The sequence below is a fragment of the Muntiacus reevesi genome, chromosome 3 (genome assembly GCF_963930625.1).
Source record: "Muntiacus reevesi chromosome 3, mMunRee1.1, whole genome shotgun sequence".
In the NCBI taxonomy this organism is placed as follows: Eukaryota; Metazoa; Chordata; class Mammalia; order Artiodactyla; family Cervidae; genus Muntiacus; species Muntiacus reevesi.
Genome location: NC_089251.1, coordinates 90,281,709 through 90,307,596, shown reverse-complemented (window position 1 = coordinate 90,307,596; position 25,888 = coordinate 90,281,709). Strand labels below are relative to the sequence as shown.

At 55.9% G+C, this 25,888-nt stretch overlaps 1 protein-coding gene across 3 annotated transcripts in view; it reads left to right on the top strand.

Moving 5' to 3' along the window:
• SFXN5 (sideroflexin 5) overlaps nt 1-24,804 on the top strand; it is a 126,493-nt gene extending 101,689 nt beyond the window's left edge. For 2 of the 3 annotated variants that reach the window (XM_065929536.1, XM_065929535.1), the window contains 2 exons: nt 6,164-6,281; nt 21,796-24,804. In XM_065929536.1, coding sequence (XP_065785608.1) covers nt 6,164-6,281; nt 21,796-21,873 — 196 coding nt within the window. In that variant the 3' untranslated portion in view covers nt 21,874-24,804. The remainder of the gene's footprint in view (nt 1-6,163; nt 6,282-21,795) is intronic. The other variant, XM_065929537.1, reaches the window with a different exon arrangement.
• The last annotated feature ends 1,084 nt before the right edge of the window (nt 24,805-25,888 follow it).

Here is a 25,888-nt window from a genome sequence, read left to right as displayed (position 1 = left end):
CCCTCCCTCTGGGGGCCCAGCCTGGAAGGGGGCACCTCAAGGCTGTGGGTGGGCTTGGGGCTGTGTATGACGAGGACAGGGTTGGTGGCACTCCGTCTTAAGTCTGGGTCAGGGGCTTCTCCCTAGTTTGGGGACTTTCTTATTTACACAAAACAAATGACAATTAGCATCGAACACTTATTAAACACTTGTTCCATCCCAGTCCTCTCTCAGCTAGGTCCTTACCTAAATGCCCTCTCCTCAAAGATGCCCTCCCTGACCACCCCATTGAGATGCCAGCCACCAGCACTCCTTCCCCTGCTACACTGACTTATATTTACTCACAGCACTTACCAATGTCTGAGATTCTTTTTCTAGCTGTATATTATCTGTTTGCTTCACTAGAATGTCATCTACACTTTTGTTTTTAAAGTTACTCAGTCGTGTCCAACTCTTTGTGACCCATATACTGTCCATGGATTTCTCCGGGCCAGAATACTGGAGTGGGTAGCCCTTCCCTTCTCCAGGGGATCTTCCCAACCCAGGGATCAAACGCAGGACTCCTACATTGCAGGAGGATTCTTTACCATCTGAGTCACCAGGGAAGCCCATGAAGGCGGGTAAATTCCTTTTGTTTTCTCCCTGGCACAGCATCTAGCATAGTTCCTGGCACATTGTGATGTTCAGTGTTCGTTAAATGAATGAATGATCTCATTTAGCCTCCATAACAGTGCAATGAGGTGAGTATGGTATCCCTATCTTACAGAAGAGGAAAGGAAGGCAAAAAGAGGTTGTGTTTCATCTGCTTATAGTCACTCACTAGGAAATGGCAGAGCCAAGCGTGACCCAGGAAGATGGCTGCAAAACTGGGCTCTTCCTACCACACTGGCTGCCTTTTGGGTTTTTGGATCCAGCACATAATCACATCTTTGGAATACACCCCACACAGAGACAAGGGAGGAGCAGATTTGGTCTCAGAAAGCCTGTGTTTTGATAAGGGGGAGACTCACACACGGGTCAGCTGCAGGTGGGACCCAGCAGTGTGTGAACAGGGTCAAGGTGATCTTGAAGGGAGGTCTGGTCCAGAGGAAAGGGCTAAAGCCAACTCTGAGATCAAGATAGGATTTGGTGGGAAGGAAGGCTTTGGGGGCAAGATTGGGCCTATTGTGTGGACCTTGAAGAGCCCAGCCTAGGAGAAGAAAAGGAACCCTGTGTCCAGCTATGGGGCTGATCCCTTTCTCCCCTGAAGAGTGGGGAGGTGCAGGGTGGGAGTGAGTACCTGAGTGGAGATGGCATATTGAACACTGAGATTTAAGAAAATTAATCTCCTCTAGAAGTTACAAAAATAAATCCTGAAAGTGAGTGCTTTGGTGCCCCTGACCCTGTAGACATAGCTGTCTGGTGAGTGAGGTTGTCCCCAAATACCAGCGACTACCAGCGCACACAAGGACCCCACCTGACAAATGAAGAAGTAGGGGGACTTCTGTCTTCAAGGCGACTGAATCTTGAACCTGAAATTTGCAGAGAGAGAATGTATGTGATGCCTCTGGGTGACATCTGAACTGGGTTTGCAGTAAGTGGAGTGGTGGTTAGTGTCCCATGTGCTGGAGGCTTCACGGGAGATGGGGTGAGATTGTCCCAGTTCTGAACATCCTGGCCTGGAATCGCCTGGACTATGGGCACCCCGTGTCTGGCTCAGCTCAGAGTCCTAAGAAAGCCCCGAAGGCAGGTAGGTGTGGGTTAGTGGGTCTCCTGGCAAACTTGTATTTGGTTGGTCCTTTCTTGAAGCTCGTGAGAGAGTCTCTGAGGGAGGAGGAAGAGTCCAGTCTGGGTTGCCCAGGAATATGAGGTGGGCAAGACTCAGTTTGCACCCTCAGAGACATAACTAACCTCACATATGGGGGAACTGTCAGACTGAGAGTTGGGAGTGGAGCAGGGCAGGCACCAGCTGAGACTCCCGGAGGTTCCACTTCCGGGTCTGGCTGGTCAGTTTCCCATCTGGAGAGCCCCCTGACTACCTGGTCTGCTAGAGCTCGGCATTTTGCACCACCTAGCAGGTCCCCACTGTTGAGCACCCCACAGCCTTCCCATGCAGGGTGCTAATGGCGGGGCCTCTGCTGAGGAGGCTGTTGGGGGAGGCAGCCCGGCTGGCTGTCAACCCTGGGAGCCCTGGTTGGGTGAGGGAGTCAGGACCGCCAGGGAAAAAAGACAAAAGCACACTTACAAAGCAGCCTACTTGCAAATTAATGGAGCGCAAAGTAAGACTGCTCCAAGTGCTGAGGGAATGCACAACAATGGGGAGACAAGCTGTTGTGTGGCGGGCCTCAGTTTCTCCTCTCCGGGGGAGCTCTCAGAGATGAGGTCCCTGGGTTTCCAGCTAGGATAGCACAGGTGGGGCTCAAGTTCAGATGTCCCGTCTCTGAGACTGAAAGGAAAAGAGTCTCAAGTCAGGAGCCAAGAAGCCTTTAGCACCAGAGCAGGGCACCCCTCTGAGGAGCTGCACACCCTCCCCTCACCCTCCACTACCCCTCCTCTCAGGTCGGGGCTCACACTCCAGCTCCACTTTCCTGGGGAGGAAGTTGCTTTTGGACTCTGGGCTGGGAGAGCAGCCCCGTACCCCCACGTGATCCCCCCAACTCAGAGGCAGGTGTGGGACTCTCTCCCCCAGCCCTGTGTCCCTGCCCTGGATTGGACCCTTGGGCTCACTGCCCTCCCAGGGTGGGTCTCAGATGGTTGGGGTTCAGGCCACACCCTCCACGGTGGTTCCTGAGGCCGCTCCCCAGCCTCCCTCATTCCCTGGGATCCGGGTCTTTCCTCTCTCCCAGGCATTCGCACATCTCTCCATCTGCATATTTTAACTCCCCCAGCTGCCTTTCCAATTCCTCCCTGCCATTTCCCTCTCCTCCACCCCTCCCCCTGTCCTGCTGTGTTCACTCTCCCGCCTGGGCTGGGGCTTCAGAGCCTACTGTTGGCTGCTGTCTGAGCCTGCCTCCTTCCCAAGTGGGGAGCCAGGCCTGGGGCTTTCTGGATCCCTTGTACAGTGAAGACCTCAGCCAGCCACCTTGAGAGAGAAGCCGAGGTCACAGCCCCACATGGAGAGGACTGGTCTCTCCAATGTCCCCACTGGAATGAGACCATGGCCTGCCCCTCACCTGCCTGGGAGGAAACCTCGCTCCATGACCCTGGGGAACGGACAGTGCCTCCAGGGAAAACACACCCTCCTGTCTGTTCCCCCTGCTCTGGCCACCCTCAGGGCCTGAGGTCCCAGTCACTGCCCCTCCTGGTCCTGCTGGAGAACTTGTGCATGTTAAGTCTCTTCAGTCATGTCCGATATTTTGCAACTCTATGGACTGTAGCCCACCAGGTTCCTCTGTCCATGGAATTCTCCAGGCAAGAATAGTGAAGTGGGTTGCCATGCCCTCCTCCAGGGGATCTTCCCAACCCAGGGATTGAACCCAAGTCTTTTTATGTCTCCTGAAATGGCAGTCAGGCTCTTTATCACTGGCGCTGTTGTAGCCATGCGTTCCGGGAAACAAACTCACTCAGAAGGACAATGCAGATAGTGGAGTGCAGTTTATTACACCAGCAGGCCCAAGGCAGAGTCTCCTCTTAGCCAACGACCCCGACCGACTTTTGTGAAAACCTTATACACCTTAAGTGTACTGCTCAAGCCCACATCCCCAAAATCCTTAAACCTAGCCTGGAAAGTGTTAAAGGGAGATACAATCAGGCTACAGCCATGATTCATAATCAGAAGGGTCAGCTGGTTATATATCGTAGCCTACACCAATGGTGCCATAAAGATTACAAAGGTGATTGACTCCATAGGGGATTATTACATTCTTTTTGGCAATGGGAAATCTTGGTATGGAATCTGGTGTTCATCAATCCAGGAGGCCAGTTCGGCCGTAGGTATGTTATCCCCATGGCTACTGTTGTAGGAAGAGGGGGCCCCCCTCCAGGGCCCCAAGAGCAGGCTCTTGTCTAACACACGGAGAAGAATTGTCCGAGGAGACACGTGCTGACAAAGCAAGAGATTCTATTGGAAAGGGCACCAGGGTGGAGAGCTCTGCCATGTGGCTTGCAGTCTCGGATTTTATGGTGATGGGATTAGTTTCCGGCCAATCATTTGGCCAGTCATTCCAGCCAATCTTTGGCCAATCATTCTGATGCTGAGTCCTTCCTGGTGGCGCACGCATCGCTCAGCCAAGATGGATGCTAGCGAGAGGGATTCTGGGAAGTGGACGGACACGCGGTGTCTCCTTCTGACCTTCCCCGGACTCTTCTGGTTGGTGGTGGCCTATTAGTTCCATGTTCGTTACCAGGACCTCCTGTCATAAAACAGTTCACGCGAATGGCTACTAGGGAGCCCGGCCGGGGTGGGTGGTTTCAGTCAGTGTGAGTCCCCTAACGCCGCCAGGCACATAGTCCAAAGCTCACTGAAAGTGCACGATGGAGTTTCCTTCTCTTTCAAGATGGAGTCGGCTCGGCCTGTTCCTTCCCTCCCTCAGCGCCACCTAGGAAACCCCCTGGACTGAGGCAGAGGGAAGGCCAGGAGGGTTTGAGTTTGATTTGGGCAATCCTGTCTCGCTGCTCTCAATCCTATGGAAATTCCCCTCCCCAGTAGATCAATTCAGGCTTAATTCAACAACTGGTCAGATGGTGGGGTCTGGGCCAGTGGGGAGGGCTGGGGGACAGCCCAGCCACCAGGATCTCCCTCCTTCCAGCCGGAAACAAGGGCAGGAACGATAGCAACACTAACACACCTCACTGAGCACTTAGGCTGTCCCCGTCTTTTACTGAATGGAACTTACCAGTAATTGGGTTGTGGTTGGTACTTTAGCAGGCACATTCTGGGCTAGAGTGTCCCCAAATGTGGTCAGGGGATCACCTGTTTCAGACTCAGGGAGGATTCCCAGTGTGGCACCCACAGAATCAGGATCTCACGAGGGTGAGGGAGTCTGCATTTTTAACCCCAGCCTGGGTACGAAAGTTTGGGAACCACTGCTCCCAATTCTGCTGTCCCCTTAGAGCCAGAGTCGCTCTTGGGATTTGTGTCTGGAGATAAAGGTGGTGTGGGATTTGCCTGCCCACACACTGAGGCACGGCCCCCAGGAGCGCCTCTCCCCTGCCTGCTCCAGGAGGGGAGGGCAAGAGTCCCAGTTATATCTCCTTCCCACAGAGCAGTCTTCCTCCAGTGAAGGCTGACGCTTCCCCAGGGCAGCGTTAGTACCCACCCAACATCCCTTGGCAAATAATCCATCCTGCTGGCCCACCCCACCCCAGGCCTCCCCCAGGTAGACGGCCTGTGGTCTTCACTCAGACCTGGTGGACTGTACAGAGCGAGATGCTCTGATGGACAACACAGTGAAGGTGGACCTGCCAACTACTATGGCCCCCACTCTGTCTGGAGAGCCTGTTCTGTCATGGGGCTGGGGGACCTGGGCCCCAGAGGGAGGCTTTCATATCTCTTTTCTGTCCAAGAATCCCTCCTCTGACACTCACTGCAGGGAGGGATGTTAGCTGTGAGCTGGCGATGATGTGTTCAGAGGGTCCAAAGGCAGGAGCCAGAGCAGCTCAGTGACAGCCCTTGCGGAGAGTCAGGAGTCCAGATAGCAGCCCTGCCTGCCTCCTGTAGACTTGGCCTTGGCCTTGGGCAAGTCACTGTCTTCCTCTGTGGCTCTTGGATCAAAGTTGACCTGGCGGCATGTAATCTTCCCACACCCAGAAGAGGATCATCCCCTCCTGGCTATGCACATGTGTGTATGCGTGTTCGTGCACGCGTGAATGTGTGTGTGGTTTGTTCACTGTTTCAATATGTGCCTCCTTCAAGGACCATCTTTCTCTGCTGTATCCCCGTGGGGTCCCCCCAGCCCCTGCACAGGAGCAGGGGTCGGCAGCCTCCTCTGTTGTCTCCCCCAACACGGGGCCTTCTTTCCACAGTGGGGTGGGGCCCCACAAGTGCTCGTTTATGAGCTGTGGTTGAGAGTTCAACCAGCAATGTTCTTCAGGGCAGGGCCTGGGGAAAGGGGTGCCAGTGGGTGAAGGTCCCCAAGACAGAATTTCTCCACTACTATTTGACTACTGGCTGGCACTTCCCTTGGGCCCAGTGGGACTCAGCGTGGTGGCTTGGCCAGCTCACTCTGTCTCCGGGTCTCATGGCTCCCCCTTCTCTCTCCCACAGGACAGCTCTCCTGCAGGCGCGTCCCCGGCTGCTCCTCCCCGTGCAAAGCCTCGTGTGCCTGGCAGCCTTCGGCCTGGCCCTGCCGCTGGCCATCAGCCTCTTCCCTCAGATGTCAGAGGTCAGTGGAGGGAGGGGCTCAAGGGCAGGACAGGGAAGTTTTGTGGTTTGGCCATTTATGAACCAGTACTTAGTGCTGACTCCTTAGCAAGGGGCTAACTAGGCACTGGGGTTAGAAGATGAATGAGACAGGCCCAGGTTCTCACCTCAAAGAGTCAAGGTCAAGCAGTGAACACAATGATGACACAAGGAATAACAAGTGAACGGTGAGTGGCGTGAGGATGGGAGGTGTTCGGCTGTGGGAGGGGACGGTAGGGGCCCAAACGGCGCCTAGAGAGATATGGCATTTCATGGGGCCTGAAGGATGGGTTAGAGCTGCCCAGGTGTGTTAGAAGAGAGAGGGCACATAGGCTGAAGTCACCTGGTGTGAAGGTTGGTAGCTGAGGAAAGCCTGCATTTCTGGCAGAGAGTGGGGAAGATGAGGGGCTAGGTAAGGGGGGCCTAGGGCCAGGTGGTGCTGGGAAGCTGGAAGCCACCACAGAGGGTAAGTGTTACCAGAAGAGCTGTGCAGAGCAGGACCACAGAGTCCCGATTTTGAACGGCCCCTGTGGTTGCATGCTGAGGCTGGGTTGCAGCTCCAAAGGAGAAGGAGCCTTCAGGAGGCAGTGGCGCACGTCCAGTTAGAGAGGATGGTGGCTTGGACCAGGCTGTTGGCAGCGAGCATGGAGAAAAGTGGGTCCTTTAAGACAGGGTTAGGAAGCAGCTTTATCCGGATTTGAGGAAGAACTGCATGTAGTGGGAAGACAAGGAACCGGCAGGATATGCGCCTGGCTACCAGGCAGATGTAGGTACTGCTTAACAAGATGGAGACAAGGAGGAGCTGACAGGCGGGAGGACAGCGAGTGGAGCTGGATGGGTGCGTGGGGCTTGAGGAGCCTGCAGAACACGTGAATGGAGGTGCCCTGTGGGATTTGGCTTTGAGTCTAGAATCCAGGAGAGAAGCCTGGGCTGGAAGGACAGAAGTAGGGGCCCCCAGTCTAAACAGTGTTGGAAGCCAGGGTAGTGGGTGGGATCAGTCAAGGAGTGTGTGGTGAAAAGAGGCCCCCGGAAGGGGGCTGCCCAAGGATGAGTGGCCGGGGAGGTAAGGATGGAGCCAAGTGGGATTAGACTTGGGGGCATCCTTAGACAGCAGACCTTCCTGTGAGGTCAACCTCTGTGAGGCTGAAGAGTGTCATTGGTATCTCTGGACATGAAGGCAAACCCCATCCCAAGGGATCGGTGGGGCTCAGCAGGGGGGTGGGGGTGAGGAAACAGGGCGGCAGGCTGACCTTGGTCTAGAGGCTTGGGATGGAAAAGAGAGAAGGGAAGGGAAGCCAAGGGGAAAGAGAGAAGCAGACCCACCACTGGAATGAGATGTGGGATCAAGAGAGGCTTTATTTTCACTCTTTACAAATGGGAGAGGCTGGAACTTGTGCAAATGCAGAGGGAAGACCTCAGGAGAGAAGGAGGACATTGAAGGGGGAGGATGGAGAGCAAGCCCGGGAAGTGGGGGAGGCAGTTCAGAGGATTCGCTCCGCGGTGACCCCTCTGCACTTCAGTAGGGGGAGGCAGATGCGGTTGGGGTGGAGTTTGGGGGTAGGAGGTTAAGGAAGTTGTTCTGATAGCTCCTGGGGTCTCAAGCCTGAGCAGAGGAAGTAGGAGAGTGGGAAGGGGAGGTCAGAGGTCAGAGGGCCATGGAGGAGGCTGGAGACCTTCAGGGGGGAGCAAGGAAGTCAGCGAGCCTGGGGGGCAGGGCCAGGGGTCAGCGGAGGGGATGGCTGGGGGACGGTACAGGGCTGCGGGGGTGGCCAGGGATCATCTACCCCGAGGTACAGGGCCGGCTCCAGTTTTGTCTGGCTGAGTGAGGATTTGGGAGGCTGGTGTGAATTCAGGAGGAGCAGAGGACCCCAGAACCCTAGCTGGGTTGGGGTGAAGGAGCACTAGCAGGGTGGGTGAGAAGAGCAAGGTGCGGCGCAGAGGCAGAACTGGGGAGGCAGAGAACACCTGGAGCCACTGAACTCACAGAAGACGGCTGCTTGGCTGCAGCACTGAGCCTGCTCAGTCCTCTCCAGAGGGGGTGGGCGGGGTGCAGCTTCCCCCAGGGAAGTTGAGGAAGGTGAAAATAAGGTCCTGGGTTTTACATCTAGACTGTGAGGACTGGAGACATAGGGTCTTAAGAGGAAGTGACCCAGCCTCCAGGCCCCAAGGAGGGTATGGACTGGCGTCAGTTCCCTCCACTGAGTCCCAGAGTTTCAGGCGGAAGCTATAACGGGAAGGGGCTCCTGTCTTGGGGGCCACCCTAAGGCACACGGATGGAAAGCAGTATCCTCATGCCCACCGGGCCCAGCCTTGTTACAAAGCCTTCCAAACCTTATAGCTCACTCCCAAAGCTGAACAGCTCTATCCTGAAGCTTTGGGACCCCAAATGGAGCTGGGGGTTCCAGGTTGCCCTAAAGCTCTGGAGATGGGAGGGAGGGCACTTCTTAGTGGTCCCAGCACCCCCATGTGGAAGGCCTGAGCCCACACTCCCCAAAGTCATGAACTGCGTCTCTGTACAGTTGGGCCGCGTCTGCGGTTCTGGGCAAGAGTTGAGTGCCCCGGGTGCTTGCAGGCACCCCTGTTTTCAGAAGCCTCGAGTAGCTCCCGTAGCTCTACCTGACCGCACAGGGGAGGGACCCAGGGCAGAGAAAGCCCACGAGAGAATTGGAGCCTGTCCCATTGGAAGAATTTTCAAGGTCATCCAGTTTACTACCCCCCTGGCTCTCTGTAGGGGGAAATGGAGGCCCAGAGAAGCTGAGGGTCCAGAGTCACAGATAAGCCAGGAACTGATGTGGGAGAATACGCAGAGGCGCGCTCCCAGTTCAGAGCTCCCAGGAGGTGTTGCATCTGCTTGTTTCATGGGATTTTCTCTCTTAATCTTTTCGCCTACCCTGGGGCAGTGAGAGAGGAGGGAGCTGGGGCCTCCCTGTGGTGGTGGAGTCTAGAACTGTAGGTCTTTGGAGGGTGCTCTTCTGGGACAAATAACAGAGAAATGGCCATAGTCCAGCCACTCCAGCCTCCAGCTATGGCTGCTGAGAGGTGGTCTAAGTGAGCAACGTCCAGGCTCCTTCCTTTCTCCAGGCCTGCCACAATTAGGCATGAAAGTTAGTTCTGGGTGTCTAACCAAAGTGCCTCTCATTGCAACCCAAGCCTCTTTCTCTAGATTGAAAAGAATGTAGTCATTTTGTAATAAATCTCTAGAACTTTCTCTGGGAAAGGAGAGTAGGGACGTGATTTTCAGAGCCTCCTCCTCACCTGCATCAACCCCACAGAATGCAGGCTGGCCTGTGCATTACGGGGTGTTTTGAGGCCTGTCTCTGACCTATGGCACTAAGGCCATCAGGCTAAGAGGAACTCATTCCCTCTTCCTTCCTCCCAATTAATTCTAACAAGGTGCTGCTTCTGCTGTGTGGGGATCATGTCTCACATTCCAGAAGCCAGTGGGATTTGCCACAATGAGTCTGGACTTGCTTGGGCTGACCCAACCTTGCCAAGAGTCACCAAGGCTGTCAATAGGAGTAATCACTGGGACACTAATTAATTAATTAGGTGACCTGGAGATGGAATTGAGGAACTGGTTTCTAGAATGGCTGGCCTGCAGTGATTGGCGTGGCGTTTCCAGCCCACTAACCCCAAAAGTTGAGGAAAAAACTTCAATCCCGTCTTCAATTGCTGGAAGAGTTTTGTCTACTCTTTTCAAACTAGTATTTCTGCCTATTAAAATGGCACTAATTTTAAAATTAAAATTGCAAATGATAATAATTATAGCCACCATTTACTAAACATCTACTAGGGGTCTCTGAGTGCCTTGTATTAAATCTTCCTAATATTCCTTAAGTCAAGGGAGTACTCCTGTTTATCAAGGGGTGTTGCCTAGACAGTTAGATATATGTGTCTCAGGCTCTTGGGAGAGATTTTGGCTGGGGAACATGGAACCTTTGATGCATGGGGGAGACTAAAGCCCTAGAAGTGTTGAGGTTGCCATGGGAGGGAAAGAAAAGCTGTCTTAACAAGGGCAGGAGCAGCCAGGGGAGAAACCTGATGAGCCTTTTCATGGACACTGAGGACAGGCCATTGTGAGGAGGAGCGGGCTCCCTGCAAGTAAGCTGCTGCAGGGGGGACTAGCAGGAGTTGACACGACTTGGCAGCCCAGGGGTGTAGCTGGACAAAGCAGTTGTGGAGGCAAAGTGGTAGTCAGGATTCTCTCTCTGTTCTGAGAAATGAGCTCAGGGATGGGAAGCCACTGGAGAACAGCAAGGAAAATGTCATTCACCGCTGTACTGTGAGATGGTCAAAGGATGGGACACATCAGGTGGCCGCTGTCCTGTGGGATGGGGGCTTGGGAGCCCAGGGAGAGGGCCGTGATGGGGAAGGAGTCATACAGCCCAGGGCAAAAAGGCATGGCTTCCAGGGGGCCCTGGGGTCCAGTAAGCAGAGGACCTGGTTGATATGGTGGTGAAGTATGGATCCAGAGCATAACAGAACTGCAAGGCAGGGACCAGTATTATTCCATGCTTACAACTGAGAAAACTGAGGCATATAAGCAATGTGCCCAAGGCCCAGAGTTGGTAATAATGGAGAGGGCTCTGTATTCACAGAAGGATTCCAGAACCCTCCCAGCCCACCCCCACCTTACTGTCAATGAGAAGGCACAGGTCTGAACCCCAGAGGGCTCCTTGCTAATTTACCAGTGGGAACTTTCCAGTGCCCTCCCCCAGCCCTCCTCCTTCATGGGGAACCCATGTCCACATTCACAGGGACCTTCTGAAGTCTGCCTTTGTTCTCTAACCCAGAACTGAGGTCACTTGGGGATGGGGGCCTATAGGCCAGCAGTTTGGGTAGGAAGCCACCTTAGGAGCTTGAGTGTGAGAATTGGGAAGCAAGGTCTGGCCTCCCTTCTGAGCCTCGGTCCTGTTGCAGGGAATGTGGGGTGTGTCCTGGTGGACCCTGGGACCTACAGGTTAAGGCTATGGGGCATTGGCCAAGGCCAGCTCACCAGGGTGTGCCCAGGCAGCGATGGGCCCATCTGCATCCACACCACAGATATTGGGGTGCTTTCCCCTTTTCCTTGTAGTTGGGAGGGCCGTGTCATAGCCCCCGCTCTCAGGGAGCTCTGTTCTGGGGAGGCAGATAGAAACCCAGTAACCAAGCAATGGGCTGCCACTCAGGTGATGCTGCAGCTATGATGGAGATAAAGCAGGGGGCTGTGCTGGGGCTCGCCCAGGGCTGCGCAGGTTGCAGAGGCCTTTCTGTGGCGTGTGGGGCCTGGTTTGTTTTGACCTTTCTGGCCCTGCCCTCTCTGGAGATTGGGGCTCTGGGCTCCAGGCCAATGCGGCCAGCTCCGTCCTCCCCCAGACACACATATATACACACACGCACGTGCTGGTGCCTCAGGTCCCTCAAGGGAGATGTCCAAGGTCCAGTCTCCGGGCGCATGGGCTTGGCTGCCACGAGAGGCTGGACCTGGGGATGGTCAACGTCCCTCGCACCCTGACAGCCAGCGTTCCCCACCTGGGAGCACTTCCAACCCCGCCTAAAGAACCCCTCGTCTCCCCACAGCAAGGAGCGGCACCTCTGCCAAGTCCCCTGCCCGTGGCCTGCCCGCCGCTGTCTCTGTCTCTGTCTCTCTTTGTGCCCCTCTCCCTCCATTCCTCTGGGCTCTCCCCCACCCCGTTCCCCTCTCTTCCCCCCGCGACTCCCCCGGGAGCTTGGGGGGCTGGGGAGCTGGGCAGCACATACAAGCCGGAGCCATTGTTCGACAATCTGTTTTTGTCTTCATCTTGTTGGCAGGCGGCAGGAGAGGAGCAAAAGGTTAATGAGACTCTGTGCAGCGGGATTACCGCGCCGGCGAGCGGCGGGCGGGCGAGCCAGCCGTGGTGACAGGGAACTAATTAGGAGCAGTTTAACAGGAGGAAAAAGTGAGATCTCCTCTTCACCAACTGTCAATAATTAGCTGGTTTGGTGAGGTTGAAATGTGTCCACAGCGAAAGGTGGGGCTTTTCTGTGGACGAGTGAGGCTCGGGGGTTCAGGGGCCCCTGGGGGCTCTGTCCTGTCCCTAGGTGGGGTTCAGGCTGGGGGCTGCCCCACGTGCCCCGGGCATGCCCTCCTCCTCTCCGCCTGGCATCCCCCCACCTCAACGCTCTGTGTGAGTTTGGGCTTCACCTCAAAGACCTCCGTTTCCTTTGCCACAAAATGAGGGGTTGGAAGTAAGCTTTCTCCTGGTTCTGTCCATTAGGATTCTGGAACCATGAAACTGGGCCTTGGTACTAGAGTCGGGAGAGCCGACGGCGGGCTGTAGGACCTTAAGTCAGATGCTGACCCTAGGGTGCTTCTCTGGTAGTGTGGGAGCACCACCCTCTGGGGCCAAGCATGGCTTGTGGATGGTGCTCAGTGGTGAATGGGCAGAACCTTCCTTGGAACATGCCTTGGGGCCCCTGGACCCTCACTCAGCTCCTTAGCCCTCCCAGCAGCAATAGAAGTGGGAGCACAGGAAAGAGTGGCTGGACTGCCTCTGTAGGGCTGGGGGCTCCCCGAGTGTGTCTATGTCTCTCTGTCTCTCCCCTGCACCAGCTTTGCAGGGTCTGTGTGGGGCCAAGGAGTCTGGTTCACTAGCAGCGAGGGTTGTTGCCCTGTGATTGTTGATTGTCGATTGCTGGTTTGTTGGTCCCTGACACTTTAGCAGAGAACCCCAGCTCTGCCCCTCCAGGCTCTGCCAAACACCTTGACAGGAAGAAAAGACATCTGAGTCCCCCCAGGGCTTCCTGCTCAGAGCTGCCCATCAGCCTTGCTAACCCCCCAACCTCTCCCTCTCAGCCGAGCCCTTCCTTAACTCAGCCCTGCAGCGTCTAGGGCATCAGAAGCTTAGGCCCTCCTATGTCCTCACTCTAGTCATCCCGGTCTCAGAGACTGGCTTTTAGAGGTCACCTGCATGCTATAGATGAGGTGTTTGAATGTCAAGCTTAGCCATGCCCCTACTTACTCCCCTACTCCTCCCAGGTCCCCCTCTCAGCTTCCATAGTTAAGAAACAAAGAGGCACACCATTCCTGTATGGGAAAAAATTGTAGGTACCCCCAGTGGGTACCAGAACCTCCACCATCTCTCTCCTCATCACTAGCCCTAAAGAAAATGATAGCAACCAGCTTGGCTGGAAGCTGTGACCTGCCAGAAGCAAATGTCTCTCCCAGCTTGCCTCTTTTTCTCTGAGAAAGCCTTTGAATTCCCAACCAAGAATGGAAAAGAGTTGGGAATGAGCTCAGGTTCATATTCAGGTCTTCTCAGGTGACACGAGTGGTAAAGGACCTGCCTGCCAATGCAGGAGATGTAAGAGACATGGGTTCAATCCCTGGGTCAGGAAGATCCCTTGGAGGAGGGCATGGCAACCCACTGCAGTATTCTTGCCTGGAGAATCCCATGGACAGAGGGTCCTGGTGGGCTGCAGTCCACAGGGTCGCAAAGAGTCAGACATGACTGAATTTAGCACACAAGCTGTTCTGGAAGAGGTTCCTCCTCCAGGAAGTCCTCCCTGATGAGCCCCACTAGGATCTGTCTCACCCCACACGTGTAGACTCTGGTCACATGTTTCCTGCATCCCAACTCCCTCCCCAGGATGGTAGTACTGTCTCCAGGCATCCATCGCTAAGGCTAAGAACTGGCACTGTTTATCAACACCTAATGCAGAGCATGGCTCATCTGGGCTCACCTTGACTTGATTGCTTCCTGCTTCTCCCACTCTTCCAGGGCTGACACGAGACCAGAGGTGATGTCTAGGGGTATCGTGTCCCTCTTGGGTCCACGAAGACTGACCATCTCCCAGAGCAGGTGTCTCCTCCCCTCCAATCTCAAATCCATTTCCTACTTTGCTTGGAGATGTTTGTTTGGGGCTTTTCTCCTTTACTGCTTTAATCAGTCCCTATTGAACTCTGAAGCGGGCTATTTTTGCCATCAGAAATCTGCCGCCTCCCCGCCCGCTGCTTTCTTGGAGTTTGCCCACAGGACCCCCCAGGAGGGATGGATGGGAATGGCAAAGCCGCTCGGAGCCCAGGAACGCCAACGCCACCTGTCATGTTGCCTGTTCTGCACACCCCCACCCCAAACCTGCGCGTGCACGCAAGCCCACACACGAGCACGTGCACGAACATGCACACACGTGCCCTGGTGACAGGCATACACCTCTCAGTCCATCCCTCCTCAGCTCTTTCCAGGACCTTCTAGAACACCTATCTAAATAGAGGGCAGGAAGGAAGGAGGCTTGGTTATGCAAAGCTTTTGCGGAGACAATTAAACGGGTCAGTATGTGTGAAGTGTTTAGGGTTTACCTGACCCACAGCAAGGGCTCAGTCCTGTGAGCCGTGAGGAGACACAGGTGAGCAAGACCTAGGCTGGTGGTGGGATAACCGTGGAGTCCTATCTTCCTTTAAGCAGGTTTTCTAAGCCTCCAAAGGGTTCTCTCATCCATTTCTTGGTATTATCCACATCCCAGCCCCAGGAGCAGAAAATCTCCCCACCACACATACAGGGAAACTGAGGCCTGAAGAAGGTGGAGGTGGGAGAATGGTTCTGAGATTGGCCAAGCAAGGGGCCCCTCAGGAGCTCCTGTGGGGAGGGGTCTCTGCACATTCCCTGGATGCACATCGCCGGGTGGCTGGCGGGGGGGCGGGATGGAAAACATAACATAGGATCCCTGGACTTGAGGAGTTCAGTTTGGTTCAACTTTTATCGAGGACTGACTATGCACAGGGTGACCAAAACTACCCTGAATGTCTCACGTTGATGTGGGGTGGGGGACCCCGGGATTCAAGCTGGTGAGAGTACAAATCAGTGTGTGGCTGGGGGTGTGATGGAGATGAAACAAGTGCCAGGGGCACCAGAGGCAACAGCAAGGGATTTGGTCTGAGAAGATCAGGGGAGGCTTCCTGGAGGTGGCAGGCAGCCTTAGCGGATTAGGCCTCAAAGCCTGAACACATGATGGAGAGGAGTTGGTGGATGAGGAGGCAGGAGAAGGTGGCAGAAGGCTTTGAGTGTTCAGTCAATGAGTCTGACGTTCATTGGGAAGGCAGTGGGGCCCAGCGCCACCACTGGAGGCCTGACCCAGGGATCTAGGCTCAGGCCCCAGCTGCTCCCCAGCCCTGGCCTAACACCCCTGCCCTCTGAGAGTGCTCAGGGTGATGCTCATGCCTGGGTGTGCATATCTAAGCAGGACCTGAGGTCTGCCCAGCCCTGGTGAGAGAGGGTGGTTTGTGGCTGCCCAGTTGGTTCCGTGCTTGGCAGAGTTGAACAAGTTGGTGCCGGCCTGGGCTTTGGATCTGTGTCAATGTCGCCACCACCTGCAGACCCTCAGAGGCCCAGACCCCTGACCAGGAGCAGGAGGCAGCTTTGAGCCATGTCACAGGGTCATGCGCATCACCCCACCCCCTGCCCAGCGCCTTTGAAAAGGAGGCAGAAAAACCACCAGAAGAAAGGCAAGGAGGAGGAACTTCTTTGTAGTAGGTAAAAGCCCCAGAGAATGGGGCGCAGGCCGGGGATCCAGTTTCCTGTTTACGTCTCAGCACCTTAGCTCCAGGTTCAAATATGTAAACTATCTGCTGGCTGCAGGCTGCAGGTGTGTGTGTGCTCCCAGGCTGCAGAGGCAGAGGTGGCCCCACATGCATTCCTGACTCTGCCCCCCATCCAAGATGAGCCAGGAGACAGGCGAATAGCTCAGGGTTAACCCTTCCAGCGCCACCAAGGAAGCCCATGCGGCCACTCTAGGGTGCTCTGGGGCCAGTGGGTCTGGGGGTACTCCAGGGAGGCTGGTGCTTCTGCTTGCTGCCTCTGACCTTAGATGCAACTGGAAGTTCTGGGGCTATCTGCTCCAACGGGAGCAGAGTCTGGGCTGGGTCTGGAGACTAAGGTGGGGCCTTGGCTGGGGAGGGCATCTGGATGAGGCTGTGGGAGCCAGGGTGCAGTTCTGCCGGGCAGTCCGTGAGGGTGAGCAGGGCAGCACTGCTCATCTCAAGGCAAAGCGGGGCTGTTCCCAACAACCCATGTCTTCTTGACACCCCCAGTTCTGAGGTGGGGTACCATCAGCCCATGCTGCTGGTCGACAGGCACCTGGGGAGGGGTTTATCAGATGAAGGGAGGGACCCATAGGTTCCTGCAGGCCCCCTGGGCTGCCTGCCCTGGGTCACCCTTCTCCCTGTGGCCACCCCTTTTCCGGCCTTCTTTCTCCTGGTCACCTTCTCCCCAGAGGAGGCCCTTCAGAGCTTCTCTGTGGTCAAGCCCCTGTCCTTGGCCCCCTCCCCAGGGGTTCTAGCCTTCTGGGCTGATGCCAGTGGCCTCTTCTTGCTACACTCACTCCTCTCACTGGGCCTTGGCCTCTCCATCCGCAACCCACCTGTGAACCACTGTGGCCATCACACGATCTGTTCTGCTGCTGGCGTAGCACGTGAAGCTGGATTCTGCTTCTCCCCTTACCCCAAATACCAGGGGGAGCCCGGGAGAACACATTCCCGGTCTCTACTTCAGGGCCCTGCAGCTGGTTAGCTGCCCTCACGCAGTACCTGAACCACATTCATTTACCAGCACAGCCCTGGATATGACTTCTGTGGAGGAGACTAGGTGCCCCCCCATCCACCCCCCACCAGCCGCAGAGAGGTGATCGTCAAAGGGTAGGTAGCACAGAGGTCCCTGCCCCGCCCTCCCCTGCATCAGCATCTGTGAGCCCAGGAGATGCTGGGGCATTGGCTCAAGCCACAGCTATGGTCAGAGAACTGGAGAGGCCTTAATCAATGACCAGTTGAACTGGCCCGTGATAGAAGTGAGAGAGGCTAGTGAGGGTTAGGAGGAGGTCACCAAATCCCACCCAAATCCCGCTGCTAAGACCAAAAACTAAAGCCTTTCAGTCCTCGTCGGGGCCATTCTGAAACTGTTTGCCTGATGTCCACTCTGCCTGTTGTCTGTGGCGCCCTCCATCACTGTCTCTGCTCCTTGGGCTGGCCCCCCAAGACCACCATCATGGGCTTGTTCCCTACACCCACCCCTCAAATGTTCCTGTTCCCTAGGCCTGGCGCCCTCCCCTGCCATCTGCTCTTCTGGGCAAGCTTCTCTACTCCGGGGCTCCGACTGTGCTCTCACATCCAGGGCTCAGTCTTCTGCCCAGGCCCCTGTCCAGAGCTCCACCGCCAAGATCTGCCTGCCTCCCCTGCTTCTCAGCCTGGGAGACCCAAGCCTACCACACTCCCGCTCCGACCCACCCCCCATATTCCCCTGCCTCTGAGAATGGCGTCACCAGCCACCCCGGCTCCCGAGCTAGAATTAGGAATCATCCAACGCACAGTCATCCTCCACACCTCCCTCTAACCCCCACATGGAATTGGTCATCAACTCCTAAGGGTTTTGTCTTCAGAAAGGATCCCCAGCACACCCTCCCATCAGCCCCCACTGGGAGCATCATAGGGAGGACCTGGCACCTTTCTCTGATGCCTGCAGCTGCCCCCTCACTTACTCCTCCATCCCACCACCACCAGCAAGATGGGGATCTTGGACCACCCCTGCTCAGAAGCCTTCAATGGCTCCCTATTGCCCTCAGATAAAATGCTGACATGTTCATGTGGCCTACGAGGGCCTGCCTGTCTCAGCTCCGCCTCCATTTCTTCCATGTTCCAACCTGTCCACCATTGCCCACACCAAACATGCCATGCTGGCCAGCTAATGCTCTTCTCTTCCCCAGCAAGCTTTTCCTGCCCTCTCATCAAAACGCCCATTTCTTCCTGGCTTCCCTCCCCTGAGAAGTCTTCCTTTCCTGTTCTTTCATCAATGCATGGTAACCCCCAGTGCATGGTAACTCCTCCCCAGTTGCCATGGCACTCTGGAATCCATCTGTTTTTCTGTCTGACTCCTCCCCTAGACTTGAAGCTTCTCAAGGGCACGGGCTGGTCTTGTCCATCTCTGTGCCCAGCCCAGTGTATGGTGTTGGCAGCCATAAGCATCTGCTACTTAAGGGCCGACTGAATTGAAATGAGAGGAAAAGCCTTAGATGCCATCTGTCCCCAAGGGCCTGCTCCTGAGCCGAGGGGCTCGACCACCGCCCTCCCCCGCAGCCTTCCCATTGCCTGCGGCTCCCCCCTGCTTCCCTCCTACCTGCTGTCCTCAGCTCAGTGGGGAGCTGGAGGGGGGCGCCTGGGTCTGCGACAGCTCCACTGGGAGGACAAGGCCTCGGTCTCCACCAGGGCCAGTGCCCTCCAGGGGCTGAGGAGGCTGTGGCCCTGGCCCGTGGTCCTCCTCCATGGCGGTGAGCAGCCCCTCTGATTTTAATGCGGGACTCAGTGCTTCAGTGAAAGCCGGCATGGGAAGTTGCTAATAATGGCACTAAAATAAAATATGCTACATCTGTTATGGGTAGCAGAACAAAATTAGCTGCTCACACCTCTGACATCCAAGATGTCTTAACTTAAAATACTCCTTGGCTTACTTTACATCATTTACTGATTATATTTAAAAGAAATACAATTTTGCAATTACTGTTCTTTCCAGCGTGATATCTATGCATCATTTTCCTTTTATGTTTATATATTTCTCCTTCATTAGTGCAGTCTGAAGGGTGATTAGGATTCTTCAAACATTTTACAGAGGTTAAACGTTGATTAAGATTTAATTATTACTGTAAATAGCTTGGAATGACATATGGTGCAAAAGCCTGACATATGTGCATTTGAATAAATGAAGTGCTATTTCCCAGGATGCCTCAGTAGCTGTTTAACAGCTTTCCCGAAGGGTTATGTTACACCTCATGGTAAGATTGCTGGGATGTTATATTTTGTTGGTTTTTGCAGCTGAAAGCTAAGAACAGTTTTCCAGTTTTTTAAAAACATTGAATATTTTAAATACCTAAATTGTTTTGCACAAATTTTTGCTAATTTGTCTAACTAGGTTAAACATTTTCAAAAGCATTTAGATTTTTAAGCGTGGGCGCTGTGCATTGTGTCAGTGGCAGCATGGGGACGAGGGGAGCTGGGGGGTGGAGAGGACTCGGAGGCCAGCGGGGTGGGGAGGGAGGAGGTGGTATGAGAGAGCGGGCGGGGAAGGGGCCTGGGCCCTGAGCCTGCTTCTTGTCTCTTTGGCCTTCTCAAGTGGCCTGTGGATTGGGGTACCAGAGACCACAGGGAGAGGGTCCCTGCCAGCTGCAGTCCACAGTGAATCCCCTCTTGTCTGGCCGCAGACATAACCGAGTTCTCCGAAAGCTGGGCCAGGCCATGGCACCTCCTGCCTGCTCCCCAGGGTTGCGGTATCTTGATATATAGCAGGTACCTGGGACCAGGCTCAGCTGAGCTGACTTACAGCTGGTGCTTCTGATTCAACCCAGGGCAGGTGTCAGGCCAGGGCCCCTCTGGAGGAGGTAGTGCCTCCCTCTCAGCTCCCTCAGGTTTAGGGGCTCAGGCATCCCCACTGGCTCGGTCCCCAGAGCTGTGGATCAACATCTGGGCTGCTGTGGGGACTCCAAGGGGACCCTACCCTCCCAGTACTTTCTGCCTTTCTTCTTTCCACTCATTGACTCAACACATAAGAAGACCTACCGTCTCCTGGCGCGGGGGCCTTGAGGATGCAGGACGCACAACAGCACGCACTCGCTGCCTCATGGAGCTTGTGATCTACCGTGGGAAGGGGAACAGGAGCAAGCAGTCAGCCTCAAATCATGTGCTACAAGTGTACAAAGGGAGGCAAGTGTGGGGCTGGAGAGGTGGCCACACCCAGCCTGGGCGAGGGAAGATGTCTGAAGCAGAGTCCTGGAAGCTGAGCTGAGGTCCAGGGAATCAGAGTTGGCCAGGCGAGGAAGTGGCAGAGAGGCAGCTCAGCAAAGACGCGGGGTGTGAATAAGCCCACGTATCTGAGGCACTGTGATAGGCAGGTGTGCCGTGTCCCCAATCCCACGGACAGGGTGGCGAGTGGGAGGCAGGGTCCGGGTCCCCAAGGGCAGTGGTGCCGGTGAGCCATTTCATAACAAAGAGAGGCATGATTGGACTTGCTGCTGAGAAGGCTCACCCTGGCTGTGGTGGAAGAGGGGCTGGAGGAGGTGAGACAGTGAGGGGAGGAGAGTGGAGGTCTGGAAGCCCCCAGGGTCCCTGGCCAGAGCACTGTTGGACGGTGGTGTGAAGCTGGGGTCGGTGAGGAAGAGACAGGAGTTCAGTTCTGTTCTAGATGGGTCGAGTAGAAGTACCTAAGGAGCTGTGTGCAGGGAAGAGTGACCCCGAGACTGTGAGAAGTGTCCAGTAGGTGTCACAGAACAGGAACTGGGAGTAACCTTGGAGAGAAAGACGTTTGTGGAGGGGAGTGGAAACAGAAGACAGGTTTGCAGTGGGTTGGGAAATCAGTGGGAGCTGAGGAGATGGAGCTGCCCTTAAAGGAGTGGACAATGCCTTAAAGAAGCGTGGTTGTCATGGGGGGAGAGAGACCCAGTGGTAGCAGGAACATGACCTGGGGTAAAGGGGGGTGTCAGATGGGAGGTTCTCTGCTAATGAGCAGGAGCCCCTGAAAAGGTGGGGAACAGGGTCGGCCATCTGGGAGTGGTCTCTGGTGGGGGGCCCTCCGGGGGGAGGGATAACCGCAGTGGGGCAGCAGGAGGGCAGATCCGGAGCAGAGTGTGGACACAGGTAGGTGGCGGGTTTGACGAGAAGCTGAGGGGTGCCTTGTGAGGCCTTCTGTTTTCACTCCAAAGTAGGAAGGTGAGTGGGAAGCTGAGGGCGGGGTGGCTGAGGAGAGCAGAGGAGGCTTTCGGCGGCCTCTGTGGAGAATGGGAGACGGAGCTGACCAGCCATATGGCCCAGGGGTGGGGATTTGCTGGCCACCGTGAGGGTCCAGCCAAAGTCACGACAGGGAAGGTTGAGCAGTCTCTGCTAGTGGTCAGCTTCAAGTAGGGAGAAGGTAGATGCATGATTGAGCTGCTCCTTCTGCCAGTCAGGTCAGAAGGGCCTTGCACTTGGAGAGGCTGGAGCGGTGGCCTCTCACATCCAGGCTGGAGGGGGAGGGCGTGAAGACAGCTCTAGAGAGTCTGGGGCTGGGGCCGGTGGTCTGAAAGCAGATAGGAGAGTGAGGAGGGAGCCTGGAGGGACAGGGGACGGTGGGGTGCAAGAGGGTGGGGTTTGGATTTGAGTTTGGGTGGAACAGCCCTGGGGGTGACAGGCCCAGGGTGTGGCCTGGGCGTGTTTTGTGCACTGTTGGGGACGAGGTCCTTGGAGATGAGGGAGGCGGAGAACTCAGAGGGTAGGACGTTCCCCCATACGGACGTGCTGGCAGCGGATGAGGTACAGCCTTGGCTGGAAGGGGTGTCGTGAGCCCCTCAGCAGAAGGACAGTAGAAACGGGAGATGTGTCACTAGGCGGCACGCGTGGGCCCTGGCTGGGGTGCCGGGGGCAGAGGGAGAAGCGTCAGCACCAGGCGGTCCTGACGGCTGCTCCCAGCTCCCCACTTGTTCGCTCCCTCCCATCCCCCTCACCTTTCCCCTCTCTCTCACTCTCTCCTCAGATCGAAACAAGCCAGTTAGAGCCTGAGATTGCCCGGGCCACGAGCAGCCGGACAGTGGTGTACAACAAGGGTCTGTGAGCAGTGGCCGGCCGGCCTGGGGACAGAGCGTTGTCCAGGCCCGGAGTTGGGGGCAAGGAAGGAGTCCTGTGGGCTGCACCTGCAGGGAGAGACGAGCTGACCCCCCCCCCAGTCCCAGGCCACCTGGGGGAGCACTCCCTCCACAGTGGTAGGGAGACTAATCTATTCACGAATTAACGTAAGGGAGAAGAATTCTGACACATTTACTATAAAAAATAATCAAGTGCATTTCTGGGCCTTACGTGGGGTTGTCAAAACTCTACTTAGCACAATTATGTGTGAAGCTGAAAAATTGTAGCGTGCCCATGGGGTAGGGTTAGGATCCTTTTATACTTGATTTCTTTTTTATTTTTAATCAGAATCAAGCCTCGGTTACAGCTGCCCAGAGGCAGCAGGTGGTGGGAGGAGGAGTAGGCCTGGGAGTTGGTGGTCTCGGTGACTGGGCTGCTGGTTTTAAGATGCTACTGAGGCCAGGCCCGATAGCTGCCTGGGCTGGGGAGGGGAGGCAGACAGGTGAACCAGCTGTGAGGAAGTTCCTCAGCAAGTGGCCCAGGAAGTCAAGGGGCACTGGAAGATTCCTTGGGCAGCTGGCTCTGAGTGTGGCCAGCCTTCACTCACGCCACTCCTGCAAAACCAATTCCTCTGCATGAAGCCCAGTGCCACACTGAGGCTGTCATCACCCTTCATGCAGCCCTGATTCATTTGAAACCCAAGATGATTCCGGCTCCAGGCAGGAGGCCCTAAGAAGGAGTAATGTCTAGCGGAAACTGTGCCTGCGCTCTGGCCTCTGTGGGAAGGTCTTCGTTCCAGGCACAGGCTGGAAGCCGGGTGTTGGGGCCGAGGGTGGGGCTAGAGCCAGGCTGCCTGCTGTCATTTCCAGCCACTGGGTCGCCTACCAGCTCATCATTTCCCGAGCAGGCGGGTGTTGTGCCCAAAGCCCAGATCTCTAGGCATCGACTTGAGAGCATCAAACCTAGGAACAGCAGGCCCTAGCTCTGGCACTAACTGGCTGTGTGATCTTGGACAAGTCTCCTCCCTTCACTGAGTCTCCACTCTCTGCCTGGAACCAGAGGACTGTACGGAGGCGTTCCCACCTGCTCTTTCAGCTAGACTTCATCTTTGCCCGTCCTGCTCAGTTGCTGGGCAGTCCAGGCACATCCCCAGTGTGGACAGCGGGCTGGGAATGGGGCAGGCTCCTCTGGGAATGGCCAGTGGTTGGCCTCAGCATCGGAACCTTGCCCTTCTGTGTGTGACATCCTGGGAGCACTTGACCTTTGCCAAACACTTACAGTTCTGAAGCAGGGGGCAGAGTGCCTGCCTGGGCCTGCATGTGCCCACGTGCCCACGCTGTCGCCTCTCACTGAGCACAGGTCTCCGAGGCCCCTTGCTGCTGGCTTCCGTTGGCAGGACAGGAAAGAGGAGAGCTCTGCAGGAGCTTTGCAGAGGGAAGCAGGGCCTGCGGGGAGGGTGAACGGGATAACGCCCCTGCCACACACCCTCTGAAAGGCCCAAACAAAGAGGAAGCCTGTCCTCCAGGCGTCCCTCACCTGGCCCTAGCAGGAGTGGAGCCTTTGATATGCAGCCTCGGTTCCCCTGGTGACCTCACCCTGAGAGAGAGACCTGGTCAGAGATGAACGCACACCGTGGCAGGAAAGACCAGTGCAGGGCAGAAAGTGTGTGGCCACGGGCGGCTCTTCCTGCCTTTAGGGCAGGGTAGTTGTGAGGTGGGCCTTCACAGGCATTGACAGCACGTATCCTCAGAAGGCCCTGCTGCCCTCTCCTCCCAGCCAGACCCTGGTGCCCCCCAGCTAGCTCTGCAGGGTACTGCTCTGAGGGCTCCCGACTTTCCGAGGGAGCAGCCAATCAGTAAAGGGAGAAGGCAGAGACAGCATGGAGGACGTGAGCAGTGTCGGACGGGCAGGTTGTTTTTAGCTAATCCCCCTGTAATGGGAATGTGCCAACGACTCGGGGCTGGGCCTGTCTGGGTCCTCTCGTGAAAAGCTCACTTCAAGCTCACCTTGCCCCATCTCTCACAGGGTCTTGTTCTTTTGCACTTTGCCTTGGGACCAAAACTGCCCACCCCAGCCCCTCTCCCATCCCCTCCAGGGCCCTGGCAGAGACGGGGGTCTTTCCAACTCAGCCTGTGTGCTCGCTGCCCCAGCCCTGGGAGTCCTGTGGCCTTGGCATCTCATAACCTACTTACTTTGTCTCCTGGGTGATTTCCGGTCATGCTCCCAATGCAATTTCGTGTGAGCTAAGGGGGTTTCTCCTGGGGAGAGGGGAATGAGGGGTGGGTGCCAAAGGATCCTGATCTCAGTGTAATAGTGACAGAGGTTCAGCTGGCCATGTTGCTGAGTCCTGGTCTGGCTGCGTTAAATACCGTGAGGGTAAACTTTTGGTCAACATCCATCCTCCACTCTGCGGAGGCCAGAGGACAAGAGGCCTCGTGGGCAGATTGGTTCATATCGAGGGTGGAGGCTGAGGCAGGACCCCCTGAGGGCAGGGCCTGGCCCAGCTGTGCCATGGTACAGGGGATGCCTGCCGCTGATCTTGAGCCCTGATATATTTACCCACCCTCCTCTGGTCACTTCAAACATTCCCTCAGGCTTGGGGCTAACCTGCTGCCATCCCAGAGAGCAATCTGAGAGCACAGGGACTAAAAGCCCAAGACATCGAGATGACCAACCGACCCCTTTCCTATTCCTGACTGTGAGCCAGCTGATCTCCTGTCCTGATGGCCTGAGAGGAGAAGGGCCGGTGGACGGAAGCAAGGTAGATTTCCAGCCCTGGGTCAGAGCGAGTGAGGCGCCAGCACTCTGCCTCGTTCATTCCCAGGGTACTCTGCGGTGTCTTTTTAACCTTCTCAGAAAATTTCTCAAACTCTGTGATTTATGTAATACTATTGAGGTGTGGGCAATAAATGATGGACTTAAGGCATCAGGGCTTGGCTTTGTGAATTGTGGGTGGGAGAGGTGGGGGTGGGGAAACACAGTGGGAACAAGCCAACAGCTGACTGAGGATTTTGTGGGAAGGCCCTGAGGAAGATGCAAACCAATCCTCTAGGAGGGTCAGGCCTGCTGGGAGGCCCATAGGGAAAGAGAGACAGAAGGATGGAGGAGCAGGAGAGGGCAGAAAGCTGGACAAGCGGGTGACTTGAAACTCTACCAAGGAACCCTTTACAAAGCGGGTGCTGAACGGAGCACCCACTAAGGGCCCACTGCAAGGAAATGAGTAGAAAAGGGATTCTGGTAGATTCTCAGCTGCTGATAGCCAGAGGACAGGAGGGAGGCATTGCGGGGGGCGGGGGAGGGGGGGATGCATTCTGGACTGCCTGGGGGCCAGGAGGGACTTCAGAGGGAGAGGTGTGAGCCAAGTAGAAAGGTACCTGGCATTGGCAGTTGTGCAAGGTACCATCCCTGGCAACTCTGCCCTTTTTGGACTCTTCCACAGTCCCTCGGGGCCAGGCTTTGGCCACCTCGTGACAGCTCTGGCTCCTCCAATTCCAGGCAGCTCCCAGAGTTCCTGGGGGGGTGAGGCCTGGCTTCTTGTCTGGGACCTCCAAGCATCGTGCACCCTCTGCAGGGAGAAGCTGATGGAGCTGATGGCCTCCCTGCCAGGGGGACCAAGTAGTGGAGGTGTGGTTCATGGTCAGACAGCCCCGGGTTCCTGCTCCAGTTTGGCCTCAGCATGACTGTGACTTCTAGCTGATCACTTCCTCCATTCACCCATTCATTCGGTCAGGTGTTTATGGAACATCTCCAGCAGCACTTTGGTGTGGCTAAGGCTATAAAATCAAGAACAGCATCGCTCGCTGGACTGGGGTAAGTATTGGAGAGACCAGGTGAGGAACGCACCCAGACTCTTCTCCATACGCCTCCCGGGTGTCAGAGGGGCTGCTGCCCCCCCTACCTAGGCACAGGGCCTCCCTAGGAGGGTGGGAGGAGGAAAAAGGACGGGGGAGGGGTCTGTTCTCAAAGTGATACTTTTAGGTCAGGGGCCGCCTGGTCTCTGGGGA